At 40.4% G+C, this 23,866-nt stretch overlaps 1 protein-coding gene across 5 annotated transcripts in view; it reads left to right on the plus strand.

The window, feature by feature from the left end:
- Positions 1-23,866, plus strand: part of Eif4e (eukaryotic translation initiation factor 4E) — a 37,381-nt gene that overhangs the window by 1,422 nt on the left and 12,093 nt on the right. For 4 of the 5 annotated variants that reach the window (XM_042280004.2, XM_006995503.4, XM_076575054.1 and 1 more), the window contains one exon: positions 23,227-23,333. In XM_042280004.2, coding sequence (XP_042135938.1) covers positions 23,227-23,333 — 107 coding nt within the window. Of the gene's footprint in view, positions 1-21,368; positions 21,495-23,226; positions 23,334-23,866 lie in introns of those variants that run through there. The other variant, XM_015988940.3, reaches the window with a different exon arrangement.

Here is a 23,866-nt window from a genome sequence, read left to right on the forward strand (position 1 = left end):
CGGAGGGGGCGGCGGGCGGGCGGCGCGGGCCGGCGGCGCGGGCATCGGCCCCGGTCCCGGCCGGGGGGCGCGGGCCGGGCTCTTAGCGGGCACCGTGCTCGGCGGGGCGGGTGGGCGGTGAACCGGCCTGGAAAGAGCCGGAGGGAGAGCCCCGGGGCGGCCGCTGCGCCCCGCCGCCGCCCGCGCCCCGCCGCCAGCGCCTCCGCCGGGGTCCTCGTGCCGGCCGCGCACGAGCCGTTTGGGAGGGTGGGCTCGGCGGAGCCGGTGGGCGCGCGGGGCCCGGCGGGCGGGCGGGAGGAAGGGAGAGAGGGAGGGAGGGGCGCGGCAAGAGGGCGAGCGCGTCCCGCGGAGAGCCGCGGAGCTGCGGGCTGGAGTGGGAGGACGCCCCGGGGTCGCGCCACGCACCTCTCGGGGCCGGGGGCCGGGGGCGGCCGAGAAGGTGATCACATTGTCCCGGCCCCCTCCGCACCGGGACTGGGCTGTCATGGAGGAGTGAGGGGGGGCGGGGAGGAGCGAGGCCTACAGATCGCGGCCGCGGGTCGGCTGGCCGGAGCCCTGCATTTCACACGCGCCGGGCTTCCATTCATTCATCTGCTCGGCGCAGCGCGCACGCCTCCGACGACTCTGTCGATTCTTCCGCTCTTAACGCGACTTGACCGTCCGGAAGATAGCCAGCGAACACTGACATTGGAAATAGAAACTTTCGGGATCGTCTTTTTTTTTTTTTTTTAATTTAAAAGAAAAAAAATTAGCATGGAGGCGGCAGCGCGTGCCTCGGCTCCCGTGTGGAAGTCGGAGAACAGCGTTTGGAGTCCGGAGGATCGAAATTCAAGCGCTTTTGCTGAACTCCGGCACCTCAATCCTGCTTTTCCCTTTGATTTCCCCCCTCCCATCCTACACTGCTTTCCTCTTAATTAAAGCACTATTCCGAAATTGATTGAAGCAAGATGCTCACCGAGCGTGCAGCACGTTGGTAGTTACCCGGAAGGCAGAAGAGTGGGGTTTTTTTTTGTCATGGTTTGGGTTTGCCAGCAGCTGGCCACCCATTCAGGTTTTTTAAGGAATGTCACACCTGTGTGATAAAGGTGATTAAAGGTGTAGACTAGCAACCAGAGCCTTTGACATAGAAAGTTTGTAGATGTGTTTGCTAGATTTTTTAAAAGAATTAAAAACTCACCTATAGACTCAAGAATTTTGATTAGTTTGCAAAACGGACTTATCCTGGCAGAATTCAAGGAAATGTTTTTTTTTTCTTTTTTGCATGATTTACTTTTTTTTTTATTGGCATCGGTTTTCCTGGCGATTTGGTTGTCTGCAAAACTGCTTCATAAGTTGTTAGTGAAATGAACTGACTTTAGAATATAAGTGTTATGTAAGAACAAGAGGGAAGCATTTAAATTTAACTTAAACTCCCTTGACAAGTTCTGATGTCTATGTTCGACTGAGTCTTCTACCTTTCTCAGCCAAGTGTTAAGGGAAATTAATATGGGGAATAATAGAGGCAACCCAAAGACCCTAAGCAATAAAACAGCAATGTGTTCATTCTATGACAGTCTAGTTACATTGAAGTCTTGGACTGTGTGAAAGCCACAATTTAGTCTTTAGATTTTATTCTAAGTCCGTATTTAGAGCTGATGCTATGTTTAGGGTGAGGAAACAAGTGAGATTTAGATGCAAAGTTGTACAAAATATGCTCTGTACTTGTTCATTGTGAGCTCTTATGGAGCTTAACTGCCAGTGTTGGGGTCAGAGGTGAAATACTCCTAGTGATGACTCTGTTGTGATAGTTGCATTGAAAGTAGTTGGAGATAGTATGCAAAATGGCATTGAGGTCCACAGGTTCTTTGTTTTGTTTTATTTTTTACACCCCTGCCTGTTGACTAGTCATATGGTATTTTTAATATTTTTAAGATTTGTTTTTGGAGCCCGGCTGTAGTGGTGCATGCCTTTAATCCCAGCACTGTAATCCATCAGAGGCAGGTGAATCTCTTGATTTTGAGGCCAGCTTGGTCTACACAGTTCCAGGATAGCTAGGGCTACACAGAAACCCTGTCTTGAAAAACAACAAAGATTTGGTTTTGGTGCTTGATTTCAGGTCAGGCCTGGTGCATACTAAGCCAATTCTACTACTAAACTATATTCATGCTTTTTCAGTTTCAAATAACTTTTTAAAACCAGCTGATTTGTTTTACTATTGGATTGCAGTTGAACTGCATTGAAGCTTGTAAAAATCTTATTTGTTTGTTTATTTAGTTTTTTCGAGATAGGGTTTTTCTGTGTAGCTTTGGAGCCTTTCCTGGAACTCACTCTGTAGCCCAGGCTAGCCTTGAACTCATAGAGATCCACCTGGCTCTGTCTCCTGAGAGCTGGGATTAAAGGTGTGAGCCACTACCACCCGACACTTGTGAGTTTCTTTAGATTTTTTTGTAGTGTGCTTAATTGTAAGCATTTAGAGCAGTGGTTCTCAAGATCATCTAAGACCATCTAAAACCATAGATATTTACATTTTGATTCATAACAGTAGCAAAATTACACTTAAGAAGTAGCAGCAAAAATAATTGTATGGTTGGGGGTCACCACAGCATGAGGAACTGTATTAAAGGATCCCAGCATTAGGAAGGTTGAGAGCCACTTAGAGTCATGAGTAGGTGATTTTTCTCCCATTACATATCCAACCTTTTATAAGTATTTGTCAGATTTTTAGTCTATGGAAATTGCATCAATGATCAGTCATTTTTAGTTTGATAGCGCAGCATTTCTAAGTGTTTGAGCTTAGTTACATAAGTAATAGCTTATAAATATAAGTTGAGAAGTTGAAAAGGGAACATTAAGGCAAGTGTATTGCTCTACAGAACCTGTGGACAAAGGTTGGACAAAAGTTTGAAATTGTAGGAAAGTCAAAATAGACTGAGTGAAGATGACAGACAGTGTCCTTAATCATCTTCTAGTGGTTCATGTTTCTTTTTGGATAGGTTTCTTCTCTATTTTTCTTGTTATTTAGAGAATACTTTCATTAGTTTTTATAATTTCTTTGTGTGTGTGTGTGTGTGTGTGTGTGTGTGTGTGTGTGTGTGTGTGTGTGAGAGAGAGAGAGAGAGAGAGAGAGAGAGAGAGAGAGAGAGAGAGAGAGAGAGAGAGAGAGAGACTGAGACTGTCTGTCTGTCTGTGTCTGTTGGAACTAACTTTGTAGATCGGGCTGGTTGGCCTTAAACTTGGGTGGGAGTTCTGCCTTCCCAGTGTTGGAATATACAGGTGTGGACTACCACACCTATTCCAGATATTTCCTCTCTTTATACTTAGCAACCTGCTTTTAAAATAAGACTGACAGACATGGAGAAGCCAGCTGTGGTGGTGCATGCCTGTAATCTGAGTACTTGGAAGTGGAGGCAAGAGAGAATTGTGAATTTTAGCGCAGCCTGGTCTACATGTCAAGATCTGGTCTCAAAGCACACTCAAATCTTAAGAAAAAAGGTCCACTGAGAGGCTTAGGGGTAAGGGTGTTTGCTGCCAAGCTTGAGGATGTGAGTTGGGGTCCTGAAACCCTCATAGTGCAAACAGGACCTCTTGCAGTGTTGTCCTCTGACCTTCACGTCCACACCAAGGCACACAAAAAAATGAGTAAATATATGTTTGGAAAGCTTTAGAAGAAAACAGGAAAAGAGCTAAATGTTATAAAATGTAATATATTTACCAACGAAAAACTGTTGATGGGTAAGCAGACTTTGACAAACTTTTTTTAAGTGAGGAACCCATTTTGTTAATAACTTTGTTGAGGTGTTTATTTCACATTTCACTTTACTTTATACTCTGAATCTGTAATTATTTGACTTAGAGAAATGAAATGTGGATTTATACTTTACACATCATAGTTCCATAGAATCAGATGTAAAATGAGTCAGGTTGGCTTAATCCAGATTGAACAGAAAGTCCTGAGCAAATAACACTTTCATGAAACACTTAATTTCTAGAACAGCGGCTCTCAACTTGGGGTTGAACAACGCTTTCACAGGGGTCGCTAAGACCATTAGAAAACTCAGATATTTATGTTATGATTCATAAAGTAGCAGAATTACAGTTATGAAGTAGTAACAAAAGATAATTTTATGGCCGCGGGTCACCACAGTATGAAGAACTGTATTAAAGGGTCACAGCATTGGAAGGTTGAGAACCACTCTTCTAGAAGGCTAAGAAGATAAAGTTCAGTAGAAGTGCCAGCAACCCTGGACTTCCAGTAGCTGTTTTGGCAACTATCATTTCTCCTTTCCTTCCCTGCCACATTGGAGATTATCTTCTGTTACATTGTGAGTTGTGCCATCTTTCTCAGGGAGATGGCTGAGAAGTGGAAATGAGCATGGCTTCTGTAGTCATTAAAATTTCTCTGTGATGGGGAATGTTTATGGGAATCAGATATCCTAAAATGATCCTGATTTTTAAATGTAGTACTAAGAGGATAGTTATCATGTGTGGATCTAACGTTGATACTTGATCAAGGTTCTGCATACAGGTACCTCTGCACGCATACACACATCTGGGAAATTCTGCCAGTCCTTGGCCATTAGCAAGCAGTGGGGAAGCCTGTTATGATCACAGCCTTAGGATTGTTCCCTTTCCTGTCCTTACCAAAGAGTCTAGTCACATCTAGAGAAGAACGGATTGCTTTTCATCTAAAAAATAATCATTTTTTGTCTTAATAGTCAGAAAAAAGTTGTCACTGTACGTGTGTGTGTGCATGCGCACAAGAGTGTGCTTGTGTCCCTTTGCCTAGATTGTAATTTTAAAAATACATTATCCCATGGAAATTGATGGGAGGCTTAGTTACACTATGTTAAGAGGATTTATTTATGTTGAATCATGGTAAGCCTGACTAGTATTTCCAGGAATGTGGATTTAGTGTTCTATGCAAGTAATTTTTAAAAAATGACCTCTTAATCACTGCCTGTTTGTAACAACTGTTTGCTTTTGTAGTGGCTATTTTTAATATAGGCAGATCTTTATTAATTGCTAACTTAGTGTGTGTCAGGCATCACAGCAAGTACTTTATATATATTCATTTAATGCTTGCAGCAGTTCTGTGAGATAGTGGAGTTATTCTTCACAGATGAGGAAACCTTTCAGGCAGCCAGGTCTCAGAGTATGTGCTCCTAAACATCACACTGCCATCTATCTATCTGCTGGGCATGCAGGCTAGCTTCAGAAAGGGAGCTTAGTGTTGATAAGCTTACTAGGTAGGGGCTTTGCTTCAGCTATAAAATTGAAGGTTGTGTAGACAGGCTTGAAGACAATGCTTATGTGATCATGTTGAATTAAAGCATAGGATTTTAAGAAAATAGCCTGCAGATAGTTTACGCCTCATATGCAGTGGTATATTTGCATATAACTTATACATCCTGCTATGAACTTGGGATAATAAGTTCAGCATAACTCAAATGCCACAGCAAGATCTACCCTTGCCGGGCAGTGGTGGCGCACGCCTTTAATCCCAGCACTTGGGAGGCAGAGCCAGGCGGATCTTTGTGAGTTCGAGGCCAGCCTGGGCTACCAAGTGAGTTCCAGGAAAGGCGCAAAGCTACACAGAGAAACCCTGTTTCGAAAAACCAAAAAAAAAAAAAAAAAGATCTACCCTGTGTTGTTTAGGGAATAATGACAAAAATCATATATATTTTCAGAATGGGGCTGGTTTTTACCTCGAATATCTTCTATTTAAAGTTGGTTGGAATTGTTGATAACAAACCCACAAATATGGAGAGCTCATTGTGTAATTGTCATGTTTTAGTACTCGGTCTAGAACTTTGTAGGTAGATTTCAAAAGTGACCGCTTCCTTTCTCCTGACTTCTTGTTTGCCTCTTAGGATATTTTGCTAGTGGAAAGTTTCAGTGAATTTTAAAAAGAAAAGAAATCCACAAACAGGAATTTACTTGCTGTAGACTAAAAATTTTAGATAGGCTTGCCAGGGTGAAAGTTATTTTTGGGAAAGTTTCAGCTATCATGAATACTAACAGGTATTTAAGCTTGTTACTACAATGTGTTGCACAGAAATTAGCTGTAATAGTCTTTCTTTGCTTTTATAGTGACAGATTTTAGTATCAATGTATTAGTATTTCCATATGAATTCTTAGGGGACAGTAGCCTGGCAGCTGCAATGTCTGTTGAAGTGTCACTGAAGGCAGGAATATCTGATTTCTTAACACTAAGGTGAAAAGTGCATATTTTTCCCCTTATATTTTAGATAAATTATTTATAGGTAAAGAATTTATATTTTTGTAAATTGTATTTTATCTTGCCAGGATTATATAGGTGCTAAGTGAGTTACGACTTAAACCCCAAAGCAAATCTCAAGCTTTATTGATGTATTGATGTTGAGGGGGAGGAAAACTACATCAAAATTCAACCAAAACAAAAATGTTCAACTCTACTTTTCAGTAAAACTTGTACATTAAGGATAAAATTGATGCTTAGGCCATCATTAAACATGAATAAGTTAATATAAAATCATTCCACTGAAAGTGCCATATGGTATGGATGGTAGGGTTATGAATTGTATATATATGATATATAGTGCATATATTAGATAGAGACAGATACACATAAGTATTTTTCTTTTGAAATTGTATTAGTGTTTTTTATTATTTTGGCTTGTAAACTCTATAATGGTATTTAGCTATTGTGCTTTTATAATTTTTTTAAATAACTAATCAATGGTCATGATCTAAAATTCAAATAAATTCCTTTAGCATTCTGATGAAGTATGTGGTCATATTCTCTATATTTTTCTCTTTGTGTTGCTATGGATAGAATCCATTTCAGTATTTTTAACTGTTATAAAAAATGCACAAGGTTACAGAAAAAATTACCAATTACATTGATGTATAATGAGACTGCTGTAAAATGCCTAGGAATACAGAATAAAAACCAATTATATCAATGTATATTACGGTTGGGTTAATGAAACATACTGAATACATTGACTGTCACAGGCTAAATCCTGTCTTTTATCATTTTTATTTTTACTTGTGTCTTATGGGAATGTATGTCATGTGTATGTGGGTGCCTGTGGAGGTCAGAGGGCGTTGGGTTCTCTGGAATTGGAGTTACAGATGGTTGTGAACCACCATGTGCATGCTGGGAATTCAGCCTGTTACCTTCTACAAGAGCAACAAGTACTCTGAACCATTAAACCGTCTCCCCAGGGAGTGCACAGGCCAATTTTGTTTTTGAGACAGGGTTTCACTGTATCTCTGGCCCAGAGATCTGCCTGCCTTTGCCTCTTGAGTGCTGAGATTAAAGGTGTGTGCCACTGTGCCTGGCCCTTTTATTACTGTGAAAAGTAACTCTTGCCTATCCCCATATACCCTATTCAATTTAAATATTACTTATTTGCTTGTTTTCTGGTAATATTTATTACATTTATTTAGTGAGGGAACATGTGCTAAGGGGGTCATTGGAGGTCAGAGGATGGGGGTGGGAGTTGGTTCTCTCTACCATGTGGGTTGTGTGTATTTTGTATTTGGTTTAATTTAGAAAGTACAATTAGGGATGTCCAATTTGGCTGGATATTTAAATTTATCCTAAAAACATGTTTAAAAAATAAAGTGTATGAAATTGGTATTGTTCTCTGAGTTAAAAAAATAATGGAAATTGTATATGCCTATACATAAATACATATGTACATATATATGGTGTAGAGTAATGATATATATGTACATATGTGGTTTATAATAATAAACTGGAAACCAAGTACCCCACTAAGGAAATGAACTTTCTTTTTACTCCATTGTCATAGTCTTATTTTTTTTTTTTTTTTTTTTAAAAAAGGCCTTCTAAATGTATTTTATTCTTATTTATATGTGGGGTGTGTGTGTGAGAGAGGAGGCCAGAAAAAGGCATTGGATTCTTGGAGCTGGACTTAGAGGTGGCTGTTGGGAATTGAATCTGGGTCCTCTGTAAGAACAGCAAGTGCTTTTAACTGCTGAGCCATCTTTCCAGCCTCATATTTGTTCATTGGGACAGTTCCCCTTTTTTCTTATTTATTTATCTATCTATCTATCTGTCTGTCTATCTATCTATCTATCTATCCGGAGCTGAGGACTGAAGCCAGGGCTTTGCGCTTGCTGCTACAGTTGTATGTGCATGTGTTCATATGTGTGTTAATCCTGCTGCATCTTGAAGACACTTTTCTTGGAGTGTCTTCACCTCTGGCTCTTACAGTCTTTCTGCCGCTTCCATATAGATCCTGAACCTTGTCGGGAGGGCTTTAATGAAGACACCTCCTTCAGGACTGGGTGCTCTACAAAGTTTCTTGCTTTCTGCAAATTGTCCAGTTGTGGGTCTCTGTTAATTCTCACCTACTGCAAGAAGAAGCATCTCTGATGTCAGTTGAATAAAGCACTGATCTCCTGATAGCCTGCAGAGTACATTCCAATACCCTGATGTCAGTCAGTAGGGGTGAAACTTTTAGTTAGACACCAGCTGGACTTTTGTGTTCAGTGACTTAAGTGTTGTCTTCAGCAATAGGGCCTTACCACCAGGTTGTGGAGAGCAACCAATAGTCTTGGCTAGCCTGTGATGTTTGGGGTGGAGGTGGCTGTCTGTGGAATTCCTTTGGCCAATGGCTCAACAAGATATAACCCATTCCTGGGTACTGGAGGATTTACTTGGTGGTATAAGATAACTAGTTGGGACATTTTCTCCCTATTTTATCTCCTTTTGTGGGGCCGTATTGTTTGAGACAGGGTTTCTCTGTGTAGCCATGGCTTTCTGGAACTCACTTTGTAGACCACGCTGTCTTCGAATTCAGAGATCATGCCTCTGCCTCCCAAGTGCTGAGATTAAAGGTGTGTTTCATTAATGCGTAGCCCCACATTTATGTATGTATGTATGTATGTATGTATGTAACAGCGCCATTTTACATTACCACTAATAAAATTGGAGATTGAGTCTAGGGTACTTGTTGAGTAGGTAAGTGCTCTAACTTAGTTTTGTTTTTATTTTGAAACAGGGTCTGAGATGCCTCAGGATGGCCTTGAACTTGTCATCCATCATCTTTCAGGTTCTGGAATCACAGGCCTATAATACCAAACCTGACTTACTGTTTAGCTTTGGTGTCAAAAACAAAACAAAACAACAACAACAACAAAAAAAAAACACCTTGAAAACCTACATGATGTATAAGAAAAAAAGATGAAGAAAACAATTTAGTATAATTTTGGACTTGCATTCTGGCTTCAGCTTCTAGAATTTATAGCATAGGTCTTCCCGGAGAAGCCAGTGAATAAAATTGTGAGCATGTCCTGAGAAGGTAGGACTCTGTTATCTGACTGGTCTGTCTTATGGGCCAGGCAAAGACTCTGCAATAATAGACAATAGTCTGTAGGAGTTGGCCACTCTTACCTTGTTTTAAGATTAGATTAAAGTTAGGCTGCTTTAGTCTAAATGTACAGGCCAGCTGAACAGAAAGAAAAAAAGCTTCAGTATTGTGGTCAAAATGAGTAATGTATAAATTAAGATCTGGGCCAGACATACCACAACAGTTGATTTGTTTTCAGTTTTATTTTTATATTTTGTAGTGCTGTTACCTGAACCCAGGGCCTTACAGATGCTAGGCAAGCACTCTGCCATTGAACTGGTATTTTGCTTGTGTTCATTAGATAAGGTTATGGGCATGTTGCCATTATAGCCCATCAAATCACATTGCTTATCACTTTCACCTAAATCACTTGCTTGCCTACTTTCTGTTATCTAGTGCACTGTGCTCCTGGTTCCCTTCCTTCTGACTGTGTGACTTGCACTGGTCTGTTTGCTGTGCCCCATTGCCTGTTCCTGTTTGGTTTCTTGTCTCACATTGTTAGATTAGTATCATCTTTTTTCTTTTTTAGAGAAAAAGTACATGAGCTGAGGGAAATGGGAATTATTTTCTTCAGTGGGATAGCCACTGAGGTTTCCTGTGCTCCAGTAAATTATCCACCCCACCTGACCCCCATGATCATGCAGACAATTCTAATTAAACCCAGTGGGTCGCAGAACATTAGATAGACAGAGATAGGAGGGAGACTCAGGAAGCATGGCTTGCTCATTGGGAGTGGGAGGTGAGAAAGGGCACTGGAGATGAAAATGTCTAGATATGTTCCTAAGTGTTCGTTCAGTTACTGCAATGGCTTATTTTCCTCTTGTCCCTGTTGGCATAAGTGTGTTCATCCATTGTACTGGTGCTTCCTGGACTTTCTTAGCTTTATAATTTGATTTATTGAAATAATTGTGTTGTAATTCTGAACTAGTTGGCTATTCCACTGTACCACTGTTGATGTCATGAGGGTGGTAGCCAACAGCACTGCAGTCACAGACTTTGTGGTGGCTCCAGAAAGTTCTCTGGGATATCTTTGTTAAGTAGAGTTACCCTTGGCTAGGTGGTGACGATACACACCTTTAATCTCAGAGAGGAGGCAGAGGCAGGCAGATCTCTGAGTTCTGAGTTTGAGGCCAGCCTGGTCTTCAAAGTGAGTTCCAGGACAGCCAGGACTTAACAGTTCCACAGAGAAACCCTGTCTCAAGCAACAGTAACACCACCACAAGAGTTACTCTCCTTTGTGGTGGTTTTCTTCTGGCAATTCTTAGAGAGCTTTGATGGTCCATGCAAACCCAAAAGGTTTTCTTTGTCAGTTTGCTGTAGTGCTCATAACTCTCTTGTCTTGACACCACCCATCCTCTGTTCGTTTATTCATTTTTTCTTATTTTTAGATTGTATACAGACCTGGGGGCAGAGCAGACAGATTTAACAACCTGTGTACTTCAGACACAGAACTTGGCTTGAACCTAGGTGGGATGGTGGAGGTGGCTGTAGTCTGGGTGAGCTGAGAGATTTGGGACAGCTAAGAGTTACACTTCGACTGCTTCCAAGCAGACAGTGGGAAGGCTAGATTTTTTAAACATGACAGCTCAAATACATCACTTCTGACAAGTCTGTTAGTATGCATTCATTCATTCATTCATATTTTTCCTCTTTTTCCTTCAGAGTTTAGATTTCTTAGACTAATTTTTGGGATAAATTTTATGTATTTTCTAATCTTTTAGATATTATTTTAATTTGCAGGTATTTTTCTGCTCCTCTTTGTCTTTTGGATGTTTTTATAGCTTTCTGTAATTGTTTTATGTTCATGTAAAATCATAACTTATCTTGCCGGGTGGTGGCGCACGCCTTTAATCTCATCACTTGGGAGGCAGAGCCAGTAGGATCTCGAGTTAGAGGCCAGCCTGGTCTACAGAGCGAGATCCAGGACAGGCACCAAAACTATCTCTATCTCTAAAAACAAACAAACAAACAAATCATAACTTATCTCTTTGGTTGTATGGGGGGGCGGGGGAAGCGCTCACACTTTCTCTGCTTGTTTCTTCTAAGATAGTTACTTTATTTTTGAACTCAGGACAGTGGTCCCAGTAGCTTGAGGTAGCAGAGGGAATTGAGGAACCTAGCTTCTTTAATCAGTTTTCCTTCAGTATGCCCCTCTTTACTGCAGTTCTAAAGGTACTGCCAGCTTGATCTGCATTGATGGTTACCACTTGTCTGTCTCTGTTCTCGGTGTCCCTCTTTCTGCTTTTGCTGTACTGATGTGTTTTGATGGCTTTGTTTTATAGTTCTTAATAAATATTTTAAGTTAGCACACAAAAATAGGTTTCAGTGCAATACTTTCTTATCTGCACCACCCCTGCCGTCTTCTGTCTTCCTGCACATAGTTTTCTGAGAGAATAATACTACAGGCATTCATTAAAACACTTGATTGATTACCCATGAAATAGGCACTCTAGTTACCTTTTAAAAATGTGTGTGAGAGAGGGGGGGGGAAGTGTGTGTGTGTGTGTGTGTGTTTGACTGTGGGTATGTGGACTTGAGTGCAGGTGACTGGAGGCCAGAAGGCATTGGATTCTCTGACGTTCGAATTACAGGTGGTTGTGAACCACCCCTCAGGAGTGCCGGTACCAGATTTTAGTCCTTTGGAGGGTAGGAGTACACTTAATTGCCGAGCCATCTCTTCAGCACTGTGATGTTTGAATGTATAGGGATAATGAACATAGAGGTGTAGCACATTACTTGATAGTAACTACGTAACACCGATCAAGAAAAAATTTTCAGGAGGCTGGCATGGTGGCTCATATTTGTAATTCTAGCATTGCAGAAGTGTCACTACTGTTGGAGACCAGCCGATCCCTGTTTCAAACAAACAACAACAGAAAGTGAAAACTCAGAGTTTTCATGAGCTATGAGGGTTGTAATTCTCATTTTCAAAATCATTAAGTGCTCTTTCTCTGGGTTTCATCTGTCCTCATCTGTACCTTTGTTTGATGTAGGGCCTTGACCCTGTTGGATGTTAAGTTCCTAACTTGTAGGTGTGCAGCTCCCTTGGCTGTAATAGTGTTTCCTTTTAATACAGCATTTGAAACAGTGAAGGGAGGGATAGTGCAGGGGGCCCTGGAGCTAGTTTACTGGTTGTGCTTTCTCCACTAGTTAGTATTGTGGCATTGAACTTGTACAATTCTCAGTTTCTTCAGGAAGGGAAGCATTGACATTAGAGTCACTTGAGTGTGGTGTCATGGGTAGTTGTTTCCAAACAAGTCACCAGCACTGTTTTCTTCACGTATCCACACTTGCTGTGCGGGATTGGGCTGGGAAGGTCTAATGGAAGAATTGAGGGTGGACAGAGCAGTTGAGTCAGGGACTGTAATTTAAAGAGCATGCTCTAGGCAGGTCACTATTCCTGTGTTATATTGCTGAGATATGAATGCTAATGATTCAACGTTTGCGATTTAAATTTGTTTCCTTATGGTAAAATTGAAAGGACTAGTCAGACCACCCCAGAGTTTGGAAATCTTATTCAGTATGCTTTATTTATTCGTCTGCTGGCTTTTCAAATTCATAGCACCCAACAGAACTGATGACTGATTGCAATTGTCATTGTTGATAGTTGTGCCAGACTGGTGGATTATCACTAAAAACCCTCACAACTCCTTGCAAGTGAAGAAATTGATGCTTATAGGGAGTTTTATAGTCACTTAAATCCTTATTCTTAAAAAGTTCACCCTACTAGCTAAAATTTAAAGTTGTCGTCAAATAGGGGCTATAACTAGATCCCCCTACGTGTACTCTACTTTGAAATAAATACTTCCCCCTAGTCCATCAGAAGTTGGTAGATCTGGGATTGCAGTTCTTATTATTAGAGGAAAACTGTAGTAATGAAGGCAGAGCCTGGGAAATGGAAGCTGTTAGTTGCAGCATTGCTTGCAATCATAGGATGATAGGTGAGCAATTATGACAGACTGTGGAAGTCTGGCTCCCACCTTTTGAAGAGTTCTTAGGTGGGGAAGAGAGGAATGAGGAAATATCAGATAGAAAGAGACCTAGCCAATGAAACACAGGATAGCTTCGGGAGGGCCTGGGTCAGTACCCAACATCATGTCCTTTATTGAAAAACAATGCCAAGGGGAGGGACAAAAGACCTCCCCCTTTCGAGATCAAAGCACACCATACAGCCAAGTAGACCCTTCCAAACACGTGGTAAACATGCCTGTGACCAAATCATCTTATGCAGCCCTGCTGGGTAGTGCAAGCTCAGAGTCTCTGACCCTGAGTAAGGTCTCACTAGATAGCCTCTGTGGGCTCCCACAACAGACCTATAATTTATTTCTTTCTCTAGCTCCTTTGATCTTTAATTTAGTGCTTGACTTCAATATCTGTTATATTCCTTGTTAATAAATAGTTCAGCTCCATATTATGTTCTAGCCATTCATTAATTTATCGAGGCAAAAAATATAGAAAATGAGGCCATTTCATTTCAGAACAAAAAAGGTGTTCTCTTGGGTATTACTGTAGAGTGACGTCACAGTGTTTGATCTCTACTCTGAGAAGGCTAAAGTGATTCCTCATACTAGCTACCAAGAAGCATTATGTAGACATGATGCAGAGAGGAGAGGAAAGCAGGATGTGTAATATTTCTTTTCCTCTTTTGTCAGAATCATAACATACCTCTTCAACCGTACAGTGTACATCAGATATTTGCAGAATGGAAAGCCATGCAACCATATAGTTAGCTTTTAGTTTCTCAGAGTTTCCTTGTGTAGCTCTGACTGGAGCTTGCCCTGTAGACCAGGCTGACCTCTAAATCAGAGATCCCCTCCCAGATGCTGGGATTAAAGGCCTGTGTCACCACTACCCAGCATAGTGTCTTTGTTTTTTAAGAAATGTAAAAGAAGGGCCTGGAAAGATGGCTCAGTGGCTAAGGGTATGGACTGTTCTTCCAAAGTAACCAAGTTTGGTTCCCAACATCCATGTTGGTACCACTTACAACACCAGCTCTAGGAGGGATCCATTGCCTCTGGCTTCAGTGGATACCTGCATGCATCTGAACAAAGCCCACACGTGCACATGTATGTAATTAATATTAAAAGGCTTAAGATTTATAAATGTGGAACCATTAGATCAACAAGGAAATGCAAGATCTCTAACAGAAATGCCCTTAGGTTATTCCCTAAAGCCTTAGGTTATTCCCTAAAGTCATTGTGGACTGACTTAGTTGAAGGAAAGCTTTTTATCTATTGATTCATCTAGTCGTGGCAGTGAATCTCTTAGATAAGTGCTACAATGCCCATCTTTGCTTTTTCAAGCAAGGGTTTCTCTGTGTAGCCCTGGAAATCTCTTTGTAGACCAGACTGGCCTCAGAGATCTGCATGCCTCTGTCCCTGGAATGCTGGGATTAAAAGTGTGCACCACCACTGCCCAGCGTGTGGTGCCCATTTATGAGGAGGAAAGTGAGGCACAGGAGAACTGTCATGCAAAATTACACAGCATGAAGGGCAAAACTGGGATTTCATTGAAGATAGATAACATGGCTATAGATGTGAATTGAGCCCACTGTATCCCACTGTATAGGAGTGAAAAACTTGTGTTCTTGAAATTGCTGACTGAAGCTAGGCTTAGTCCAGTGCAACTGTTACCCTGGCACTTGGATGGTGGAGGCTAGAGGATCAGGAATTCAAGCTCATCTTCCCTCTGCTACCTAGTCTCTTTGGGGCCAGCTTTAGGCTACGTGAAACCTTGCCTCCCAAAAAAAGTTGTACTGCTTTTATAAAATAATACATACTATGAAAAAGGCATGTGATTGATTTTAGTAGATATATAATTACTGTCAAATGTTGTAAACATTCCCAAATGTTTATTTTACTTTTCAATAGCTTAATTTCCCCATGGACCGACAGTGTGGTGTGTGCGTCACACTTGGAGTTATTGCTTCAAATCTGTATTAGTGCTAGAGGAGCCGTGTACTAGACTGAGGGATTTTTATCACTTCACATGGAGATGAAGGGTTAGGTGATCTTTCCTAAAGAGAAAGCATCATGTATTTATGGTGTGAAGGTAGTGGTAGACACAAATGAGTGTCTTGGAGGGCTAATTTCCAGAAGAGATGATTAAATGCATGTTTGTATTGCAAGTTGGTGACAGATTTGAATATTTAAAAACCACAAACAAGCATACCAGGATTTTGGGAACTGATGAAAAATTGATGTGACCAAAGTGAGAATTTAAAATTTCATCACATTATAGAAAATACCACAGACATGGGGCAGACTCAGGAAACACTCAGCCATATAATATTAGGACTCTTAACACATTGATATTGCTAACTTATTGATATGTACTAGTTTTGTTTTGTTTTGTTTTGGGTTTTTTTCAAGACAAAGTTTTTCTGTGTAGCTTTGGTGCCTGTGCTAGAACTCACTTTGTAGACCAGGCTGGCCTGTTTACTCACAGAGATCCACCTGGCTCTGCCTCCCAAGTACTGCCCAGCCAACATGTTCTAGTTTTTAAAGAGTATTGAAAAGGCTGAGTTGTGGTTTTCTTTTTTTCCAGCAAGTTAGATTTATCCTGTTCTTGCTTGGCTTTTTTTTTCCTCCTCCTCCTCCTCTTCTTCTTCTCTTCTCCTTCTTCCTTCTTTCTTCCTTTCCACTGTTGGTACAGCAGCACTAAGCCTGGGATCCAACCCTTTACTTGACCTGTATATAATCAACTGATCTAAACCAAGTTTACTCTTTTGTATTTGAACTGACGATATTTTTCTCTTCCCTTACTGCCATGGGTAGTTTGTGGCTTCCACTGCATAGACAATGAGGTGTACTTCTAGCTTGACATCTGAGGCCTTCATAGTCTGTAGCATACTGTCCAAACTGGTTTCATGAATCACCCGACTCTCAGGTACTTTGGTTACACAGCACCATCCTATGGCTTTGCTCTTTCTTCTCTGGTCTGCCTGTGTGAAATGCACTTGTTATATATACTGTGCTGTGTTTATATATCAAGGGCAGGCTGTCTTTTAGGTTAAAAATGTGTTAGATTATTTTGAGAGTAGCCACAGTCTATTGTTAGCCTTTGTTTTTTTGTCCAGATGATTTGCACCCCTGAAAATCCTTGTAAAATGTGGCCGTTTAAGATGTGGTTGGGAAAGGCAAACATGGTGGTGTGCACTTATAGTCCTAGCACTCAAGATGATCATCTGTGATGGAGTGAGTTGGGAGTCAGCCTCAGCTACATTGATTTTTTTTTTTTTTTTAAAGGCAGAGTTTCACAAAGTTGCACAGACTGACCCCAAAATGACTAGACAGCATAGACTGGCTTGGAACATTGAGTCTTGATTTAGCCTCCCAAGTCCTTCAATTACAGATGCAAACTACGATGCCCATTTTAAGAAGTTTGTTTTTAAATATATAAATGTAATGCAGTTCCACCATCTACTCTGTAGGAAGCAACTTTAAAATAGTGTGTTCAGCTGCATGTCATGGCATATGATTTTGATCCTAGCGCTCAGGATGCAGAAGTAGGTAGGTCTCCTTACAGTCCAGCCAGGGCTATATAGTGAGACCCTGTATCAAAAAAAATAAAATTAGCCAGCACTCGGGAGGCAGAGGCAGGCGGATCTCTGTGAGTTCGAGGCCAGCCTGGTCTACCAAGTGAGTTCCAGGAAAGGCGCAAAGCTACACAAAGAAACCCTGTCTCGAAAAAACAAAAAAAAAACAAAAACAAAAACAAAAATAAATAAATAAAATTAAGGGCTGGAAAGATGATTCTGTGCTTAGGAGCACTGGCTGCTCTTCTAGATGACCTTGGTCTGGTTCCCAGCTCCCACATTGGCATCTGTAATTCTAGAGGATCTGATGCCTTCTGACTTCTGAAAATATTGCACACATATATACAGGCAAAACACTCACAAACATAAAATAAATTAAAAACTTTCTAAATCGAATAATTTGTATCTCAGTGGTAATTGCAGTTGTTAAGACTTTGGTAACTGTTATCTGAGTTGTCTTTAGACTTATAATCTCTTGACCATTAGTTGCTTAAGAAAATTCTTTACCTTGTAATATTTGATTGGCAGATAAGTAAGCTTAATTTTTTTACAGTTTTTTTTTTTTAATTTTTGCTCATATTTATTTATTTTTTATGTGCCCTAGTGTTTTGTCTGTGATAGTGTCAGATCCCCTGGATCTGGAGTTACAGGCAGGTGTGGCCTGCCATGAGGGTGCTGGGAATTGAACCCAGGTATTCTGGAAGAGTAGTCAGTGCTCTTAACCACTGAGCTGTCTCTCCAACCTCAGTGAGCTGAATTCTTACAGATTATATTATCTTCTGAAGAGTGCAGTTGTTTTTTTGAGACGGTTTCTCTGTGTAGCTGTGACTGTCCTGGAATTTGCTCTGTAGACAGGCTGGCCTCTGTCTTGAACTTGCAGAGATCTGATGCTGACATTAAGGGCATGCAATCTCCACACCCAGCTGAAGAGTGTAGTTTTATTTCTGGAGCCAGTTAATCCATAGATAAATGTCCTTGATATTATCAAGATTTGTTTTTAGTATTTCTTAAGACTTAAACCATACTCGTAATGCCATGCTTTTTATTCCTAGGATATGACTTTCCTCTGGTTTCTGAAAGCTGAAAGACACACCCCAACCATACCCCTGACTGTATGGATTCAGCGTTCCTAACATGGAAGCCTCTGGTGCTTTGAGTCCGTGTTCTGTGGTAGACTGCCAGAGTCACACTATGAATATGCCATTCTGAGAGTTACCATAGGACCATGGATTTGAACATTGCTTTTTCTGGCTCACTCATTTTCTCTGGTACACTGTCACCCAAGCCACTGACCACTTTTTTTTTTTTTTAAATAACCTATTGACATCCCCACTGTTCGTCTGGATGGCATTGTTTATTTTAATCTAATCAGGGAAGAAATGGCATTCAGTTATTGGTAGCTATAGTTTTCCTGGTCCTGCTTGGCTCATGATCAGGACAAATCTCTCTCACCTGCCAGTCCCGCAGCTGCTCAGACCCAACCAAGTAAACACACAGAGATTTATATTATTTACAAACTGTATGGCTGTGGCTTGCTTCTTGCTAACTGTTCTTATATCTAAATTAACCCATTTCTGTTAATCTATAAGTTGCCACGTGGGTCGTGGCTTACGGGTATCTTAACATCTGCTTCTCATCTTGGCAGTTGGCAGCATCTCTCTGCCTCAGCCTTCCACTTCCCAGAATTCTCTTCTCTCCTTGCCCCGCCTATACTTCCTGCCTGCCTACTGGCCAATCAGCATTTTATTTATACATAGCGATATCCACAGCACTTCCCTGTTTTTTTTTTTCCTTTTTTTTTTCCAAAAGGAAGGTTTTAACTTTCACATAGTAAAATTACATATAACAAAACAATTATCAAGTAAAAATTACAGTTGCAATATTTAGTCTATAATATCTAGTCTATTTGAATTTGGCAAAATTAAAGAAGATATCTATCTTATATTTGTGAGTCTAAGGTTTCATATCTAACTTATCTCTTATCATAACTAAGGAAATTATAACTATCTAGTCTTCAACTACACCAAAGACCCCAGAAGGATATATTACCTGAGAAAAGGGAGGAGGACGAAAGCACCTTTCGGGAGTCTTGCAGGGTAGACAGAGACAGCTGTCAGCCTGGGCTGTCATCCAAAGTTCCTCTGTAAAGTTGGGGCATCTGTCTTCAGCCCACAGGCCTAGAGTCTCTTAGTCACTTTTTTCTGTGTCCTGTAGAGTATCTGGCAGTTTCCTCTGTGAAGCAGGAACCTGAAGGACCATTTTGCCAAGCAAAGTTCAGTGGTCATCTTCCTATGGGTCCTGCAAGTCCAGTTGATCAAGCAGTCCAGGCAAGAACAGTTCCTTGCCCAAATGGCTATTGTTGCCAAGGTGAAGATAAACTCCATATGGAGTGTCTTCAATGCCCATCCTCCTCTCTGAAGTAAATCAGTGCTGCCAGGAGCAGACATGTCTCACTGTCCAGAAAGTCTAAATTTTTAAAACATTTTAAATGGCATATTCTGTAGGTCTTTGAAGTGTTTGAAGATTACCTACCTAATTGAATTGTATCTATGTATACCTAGAAAACAACATGACTATAAGTTTGACTATCATAGAAGACTAATTATTAATCTGTATTTCTTAATTATCCATTGCAATCTAAATGAGTTACATAAACATAATACCTCAAAGGAGAATAGAAATATATATACAGTATAACAAAATTAACTTCAAATTTATATCAATAGACTAAAATCTATAGCAATGTAATACATTTTTAAACAAGTTGTTGCTCTTTAAAAGTAGGTTCAACAGTCTACCCTATCATATCTATATCATATCCCCCTTTCTTCTTTTAGAAAGATATATTTATAATTAACCTGTTTTAAATAAAAATACTGCCTTTTCTCTGTCCCACACCAGAGGGCTTTGCTGATTTGGGACACAATAATCTCTTAATTTTTTCTTTTAGGAATATGCTTGGTTTTAGAGAAGGAGTGAGCCAATTCCATCTCCAAAGCCAGCTTGGTATATTTGGTAATTTGGATGTAGCTTCTCTTTCTACTTTTTGCTGGATGGGGGCACTGTATTTTATGGCGACACAATTTTTAGGCTTATGGGGTAGCCCGTGAGGCTGTATTGTCTGAGCCAGTTGCCTTGAAACCATTCTGGATGTTGGATCATCTGGGCCATGGTGTCATCAGAGACCTTTCAGGGGGGCTCTTGGCAGGTCAAACCTGGTGTATCTTAATCTGGAACAAATCTATAGCCTCGGGCTTTCTGTGGAAACAAAAGCAGAGCCTCCTTTTCAAAGCATCATGTCCTTACATCCAAATTTTGAAGGCAAGGTACCTTTAACATATACATATTGGCTTAACTCAACAGCTTTTATAATCAAATGTTTTTCTGCAGTTAAAAATCCCAAAGACAACACAGTCCAGATTCTCTGTGTAATATCCATCTTTACATGGCTTATTTTTTATACTATCTTTACTGTCTCTTTAAAAACTATTTTTAAAAACTATCTATTTGTTTATATAACTGCATATATTTCTTTCTCTATCTCTTTCAAGCCTACGTACATTTTTACACACATTGTAAATTATTTAAAGTCTTGTTCCATCTGAATCTGTCTTACTGTGAATCTATTGTTTTAAACTGCAGTATTACTAGGGCTAAAATAGCAGCTTTGGCTGGTGGCTCCGCCCACTTCAGCTTCCCAACATGGCGGTGGTACTTTACCTCCAGCTCTGGGAGCCATCAACTCTTAGAAACAGTGGTTCTATGCTTCTGTCAAAGCAGCGTGAAGTCCAGAAACCTCTCTCTCTCTCTCTCTCTTTTTTTTTGTACCAGCAAAGATGAAATCCACCACACAGTGTAATGTGCCGCTTGTAGATGCCTCATTCCTGCCATACTGCCAGTCAAACGCACACGCCAGGAACCCGCCATAGTAACTCAAACCCGCAGGCTGCCGCTAACTTGAGAGAGACAACTATTTAGCAAGACAACTAGGAAGCTGTTTTTAGCTCCGTTTTAGAATCTTTTCTCAGGTTTTAGGTGAAAACTCTTGCCAACCCGTTGGGCGCCATTTGTAGCAATAGTTATCCTGGTCCTGCCTGGCCCATGATCAGGACAAATCGCTCTCAGTAATTATGATCTGTTCAGACTTAAAATGGCTAATGAGAAAATAAGAATGATTTTGTGTTTTGTTTTGTTTTCTTTTTTTCAAGACAGGATTTCTCTGTGTAGTTTTGGTGTCTGTCCTACCTAGATCTCACTCTGTAGCCCAGGCTGGCCTCTAACTCACAGAGATCCGTCTGCCTCTGCCTCCTGAGTGCTAGGATTAAAGGTGTGCGCCACCGCAGCCTGGCATGATTTTGTTTTTTAAGGAGTTGACTACATGTAGATTTTAGGTCCTTGATTATTTTGTATAAGTGTTTAAATTTATTCAGTTACTAAGTTCATAATTTCTGGTTAAGTGCTTATGACCATTAGTAATCCATGGGCAAAACCAAGCGTAGTTGATGCTGAATGATTTCTCTATGTATTTTTTATATTTACTTCTTTGTGTATATGTAGGGGGGAAACATGGATGTCAGGAGGAGAACTTGCAGGAACCAGTTGTCTGCTACCATGTGGGTACCCAGGGACTGAACTCAGGTTGACAAACCTGCTGAACTATCTGACCAGCCTTTTTACTTTCAAATGGTGTCTTGTATTTATTGTGTGTGCGCGTGTGTTTGTGTGTATACTCATACCTCTGTATCTTCATTCTCAAAGCTAGTTGGCTTCTCATCTCACTATAGAAGTACTGAACTCAAATGTTTGTGATGTGTCTGGGCTCAGAGAATAAAGTCTCCGTATATGTTAGAGGCTGATTTTAAAAAAAGTATCCTTTAAATTGAGTATTTATTGCTTCTAATGTGAGGTCTTTTAGCATATACATCTATTTGCATGGATCAATTGAAAGCTGGTAGTTGGACTGGGAGTGTAATTTGGTGTTGCCTCATACACACAAGGCCTTAGGTTTGACGCCCAGTGCTAAGGAATGTATACATTAAATAAAAATATTAAGAATTGAAGCTGAGGGGCTGGAAAGATGACTCTGCAGTTAAGAGCACTGGCTGTTCAAAAGGATCCAGGTTCAATTCCCAGCACCCACATGGCAGCTCTGTAACTCCAGTTTCCAGGGGATACAATATCATCACACAGACATACATGCAGGCAAAGCACCAATGCATATAAAATTAAAAATTTTAAAAAAGAATTAAAAACCTACCAAAAAAAAAACCACCAAAAGAATTAAAGCTGAGAGATGGCTGAGCAGTTAAGAGCACTCACTGGCTGCTCTTCCAGAGGACCCAGGTTCTGTTCCAGTATTCATGTGGCTGCCAACAACAGCTTGTTCTGGCCTCTAGTAAGCATTGCATTCTTGTGATGCACACACATGCATGCAGGCAAAGCTTACTCATATATATAAAAAATAAATCTTAAGAAATAAAATCTGATAACCAAATATTGTTAAAGTGAGTATGTGTGCATGCATAGGTGTTTAGCTTTTGCTTTAGCTTCTAATGCCTTACTTTGGCTATTTGTAACTGTAAAGACTAGTTTATGAGAGGCTGAGGAACAACAAGGGGCAAAATGGTGACTACTTTAAATTATTCCCAGGCTCCTTTTTCATAGTTTGGGTGACAGTATTAATTATGCCTTGCCTGAAAGAAGAATAAAGTCTTAAATCTAGGAATACAGTTCCACCTTCTTTCATTATTGCCTGTTGAAAATTCAAACAGCTATTCTTTCAAGCAGTGAGTCTGACACGAAGTTATGAAGGACTCTCTATTACTGGCTTGATCACTTAAAAAAACTGCTTGTTTAAATTGTTTTTCATTATATCAATATAGTTGTTACACTTGCTTAAAATATAGCTTTAAATCTTTCCCCAGTCTACCTCCATAACATAGAGTATTTCTCTACTTTTTCTTTGTGGACTTGGGAATTGAACACACTGCCACACTCATGCTAGACATATGCTTTATCGCTGACCTATGTCATTAACCTTTATGTAATATTTTAACATTCAGAAAGTTGGGTCATTGAATTTTATCCATAATCTCTGATGATCTAAAAAATGTGCAAATAGGAGAGTAATGATTTTTATAAAAATCACTTAAATTTGAGAAGCCTTTTTTTTTTTTTTTTTGTATTAATGAAGAGCTAGAGTGGTCTGATTGTCCTAGAGGTTGGTCTGTTGTCTACTTCGTGAAATTATGTGCTCTAATTCATTGTATCAAACTTGTTTATAATATTGCTGTTGTGGTTTTGTTTAAAAATTTTAAAATCCTACTTTATATTATTTTCCACTAGGAAACCACCCCTACTACTAATCCCCCACCTGTGGAAGAGGAAAAAACAGAGTCTAATCAGGAGGTTGCCAACCCAGAGCACTATATTAAACACCCTCTACAAAACAGGTAAGTTTTCTGACACAGGAAATAAGGGTGTGATGCCCAGAAAAGTTAGATGTGACTGGTTTTAGATATATATTCTCAGGTACCCGCCCACAGGGATTTTTGTTAAGGGGAAGGAATGAATGCCTCTGAAGGATATAGTCATAAAGACAGGACAGAGTGGAGGGCCACAGGAACTAGGAACATGGCTTAGTCAAGGTTTCACAGCCTCCATTGGGTTGGACAATTAAACTGACTTCAGCGAGGGTTTTTAGTAAAGTGTAGGTGAAGGAATGAGAAGTTGGAGCATTTGAAAAGTGTATAGGACATACAGAGAGCAAGGATGGGCAACGAAGGCAGATTGAGAAGGGGAGAGATGGGGAGGTAAAGGTTAGAGGAGGTTGGTGTGGTACGACAATCTAGGAGAGGGGAACAAAGAAAGTAGAAAGAAGATGGATGTAGTCCTTAGAAGGTTTTCTCGAGCTTCCTCTAGACCTGCCAGTTGATGTCTGGTTTAGTTACTGCCTTTTCAGATTATGTAATGAAAATCATTTTTA

Source organism: Peromyscus maniculatus, chromosome 6 (assembly GCF_049852395.1).
Source record: "Peromyscus maniculatus bairdii isolate BWxNUB_F1_BW_parent chromosome 6, HU_Pman_BW_mat_3.1, whole genome shotgun sequence".
NCBI lineage: Eukaryota > Metazoa > Chordata > Mammalia > Rodentia > Cricetidae > Peromyscus > Peromyscus maniculatus.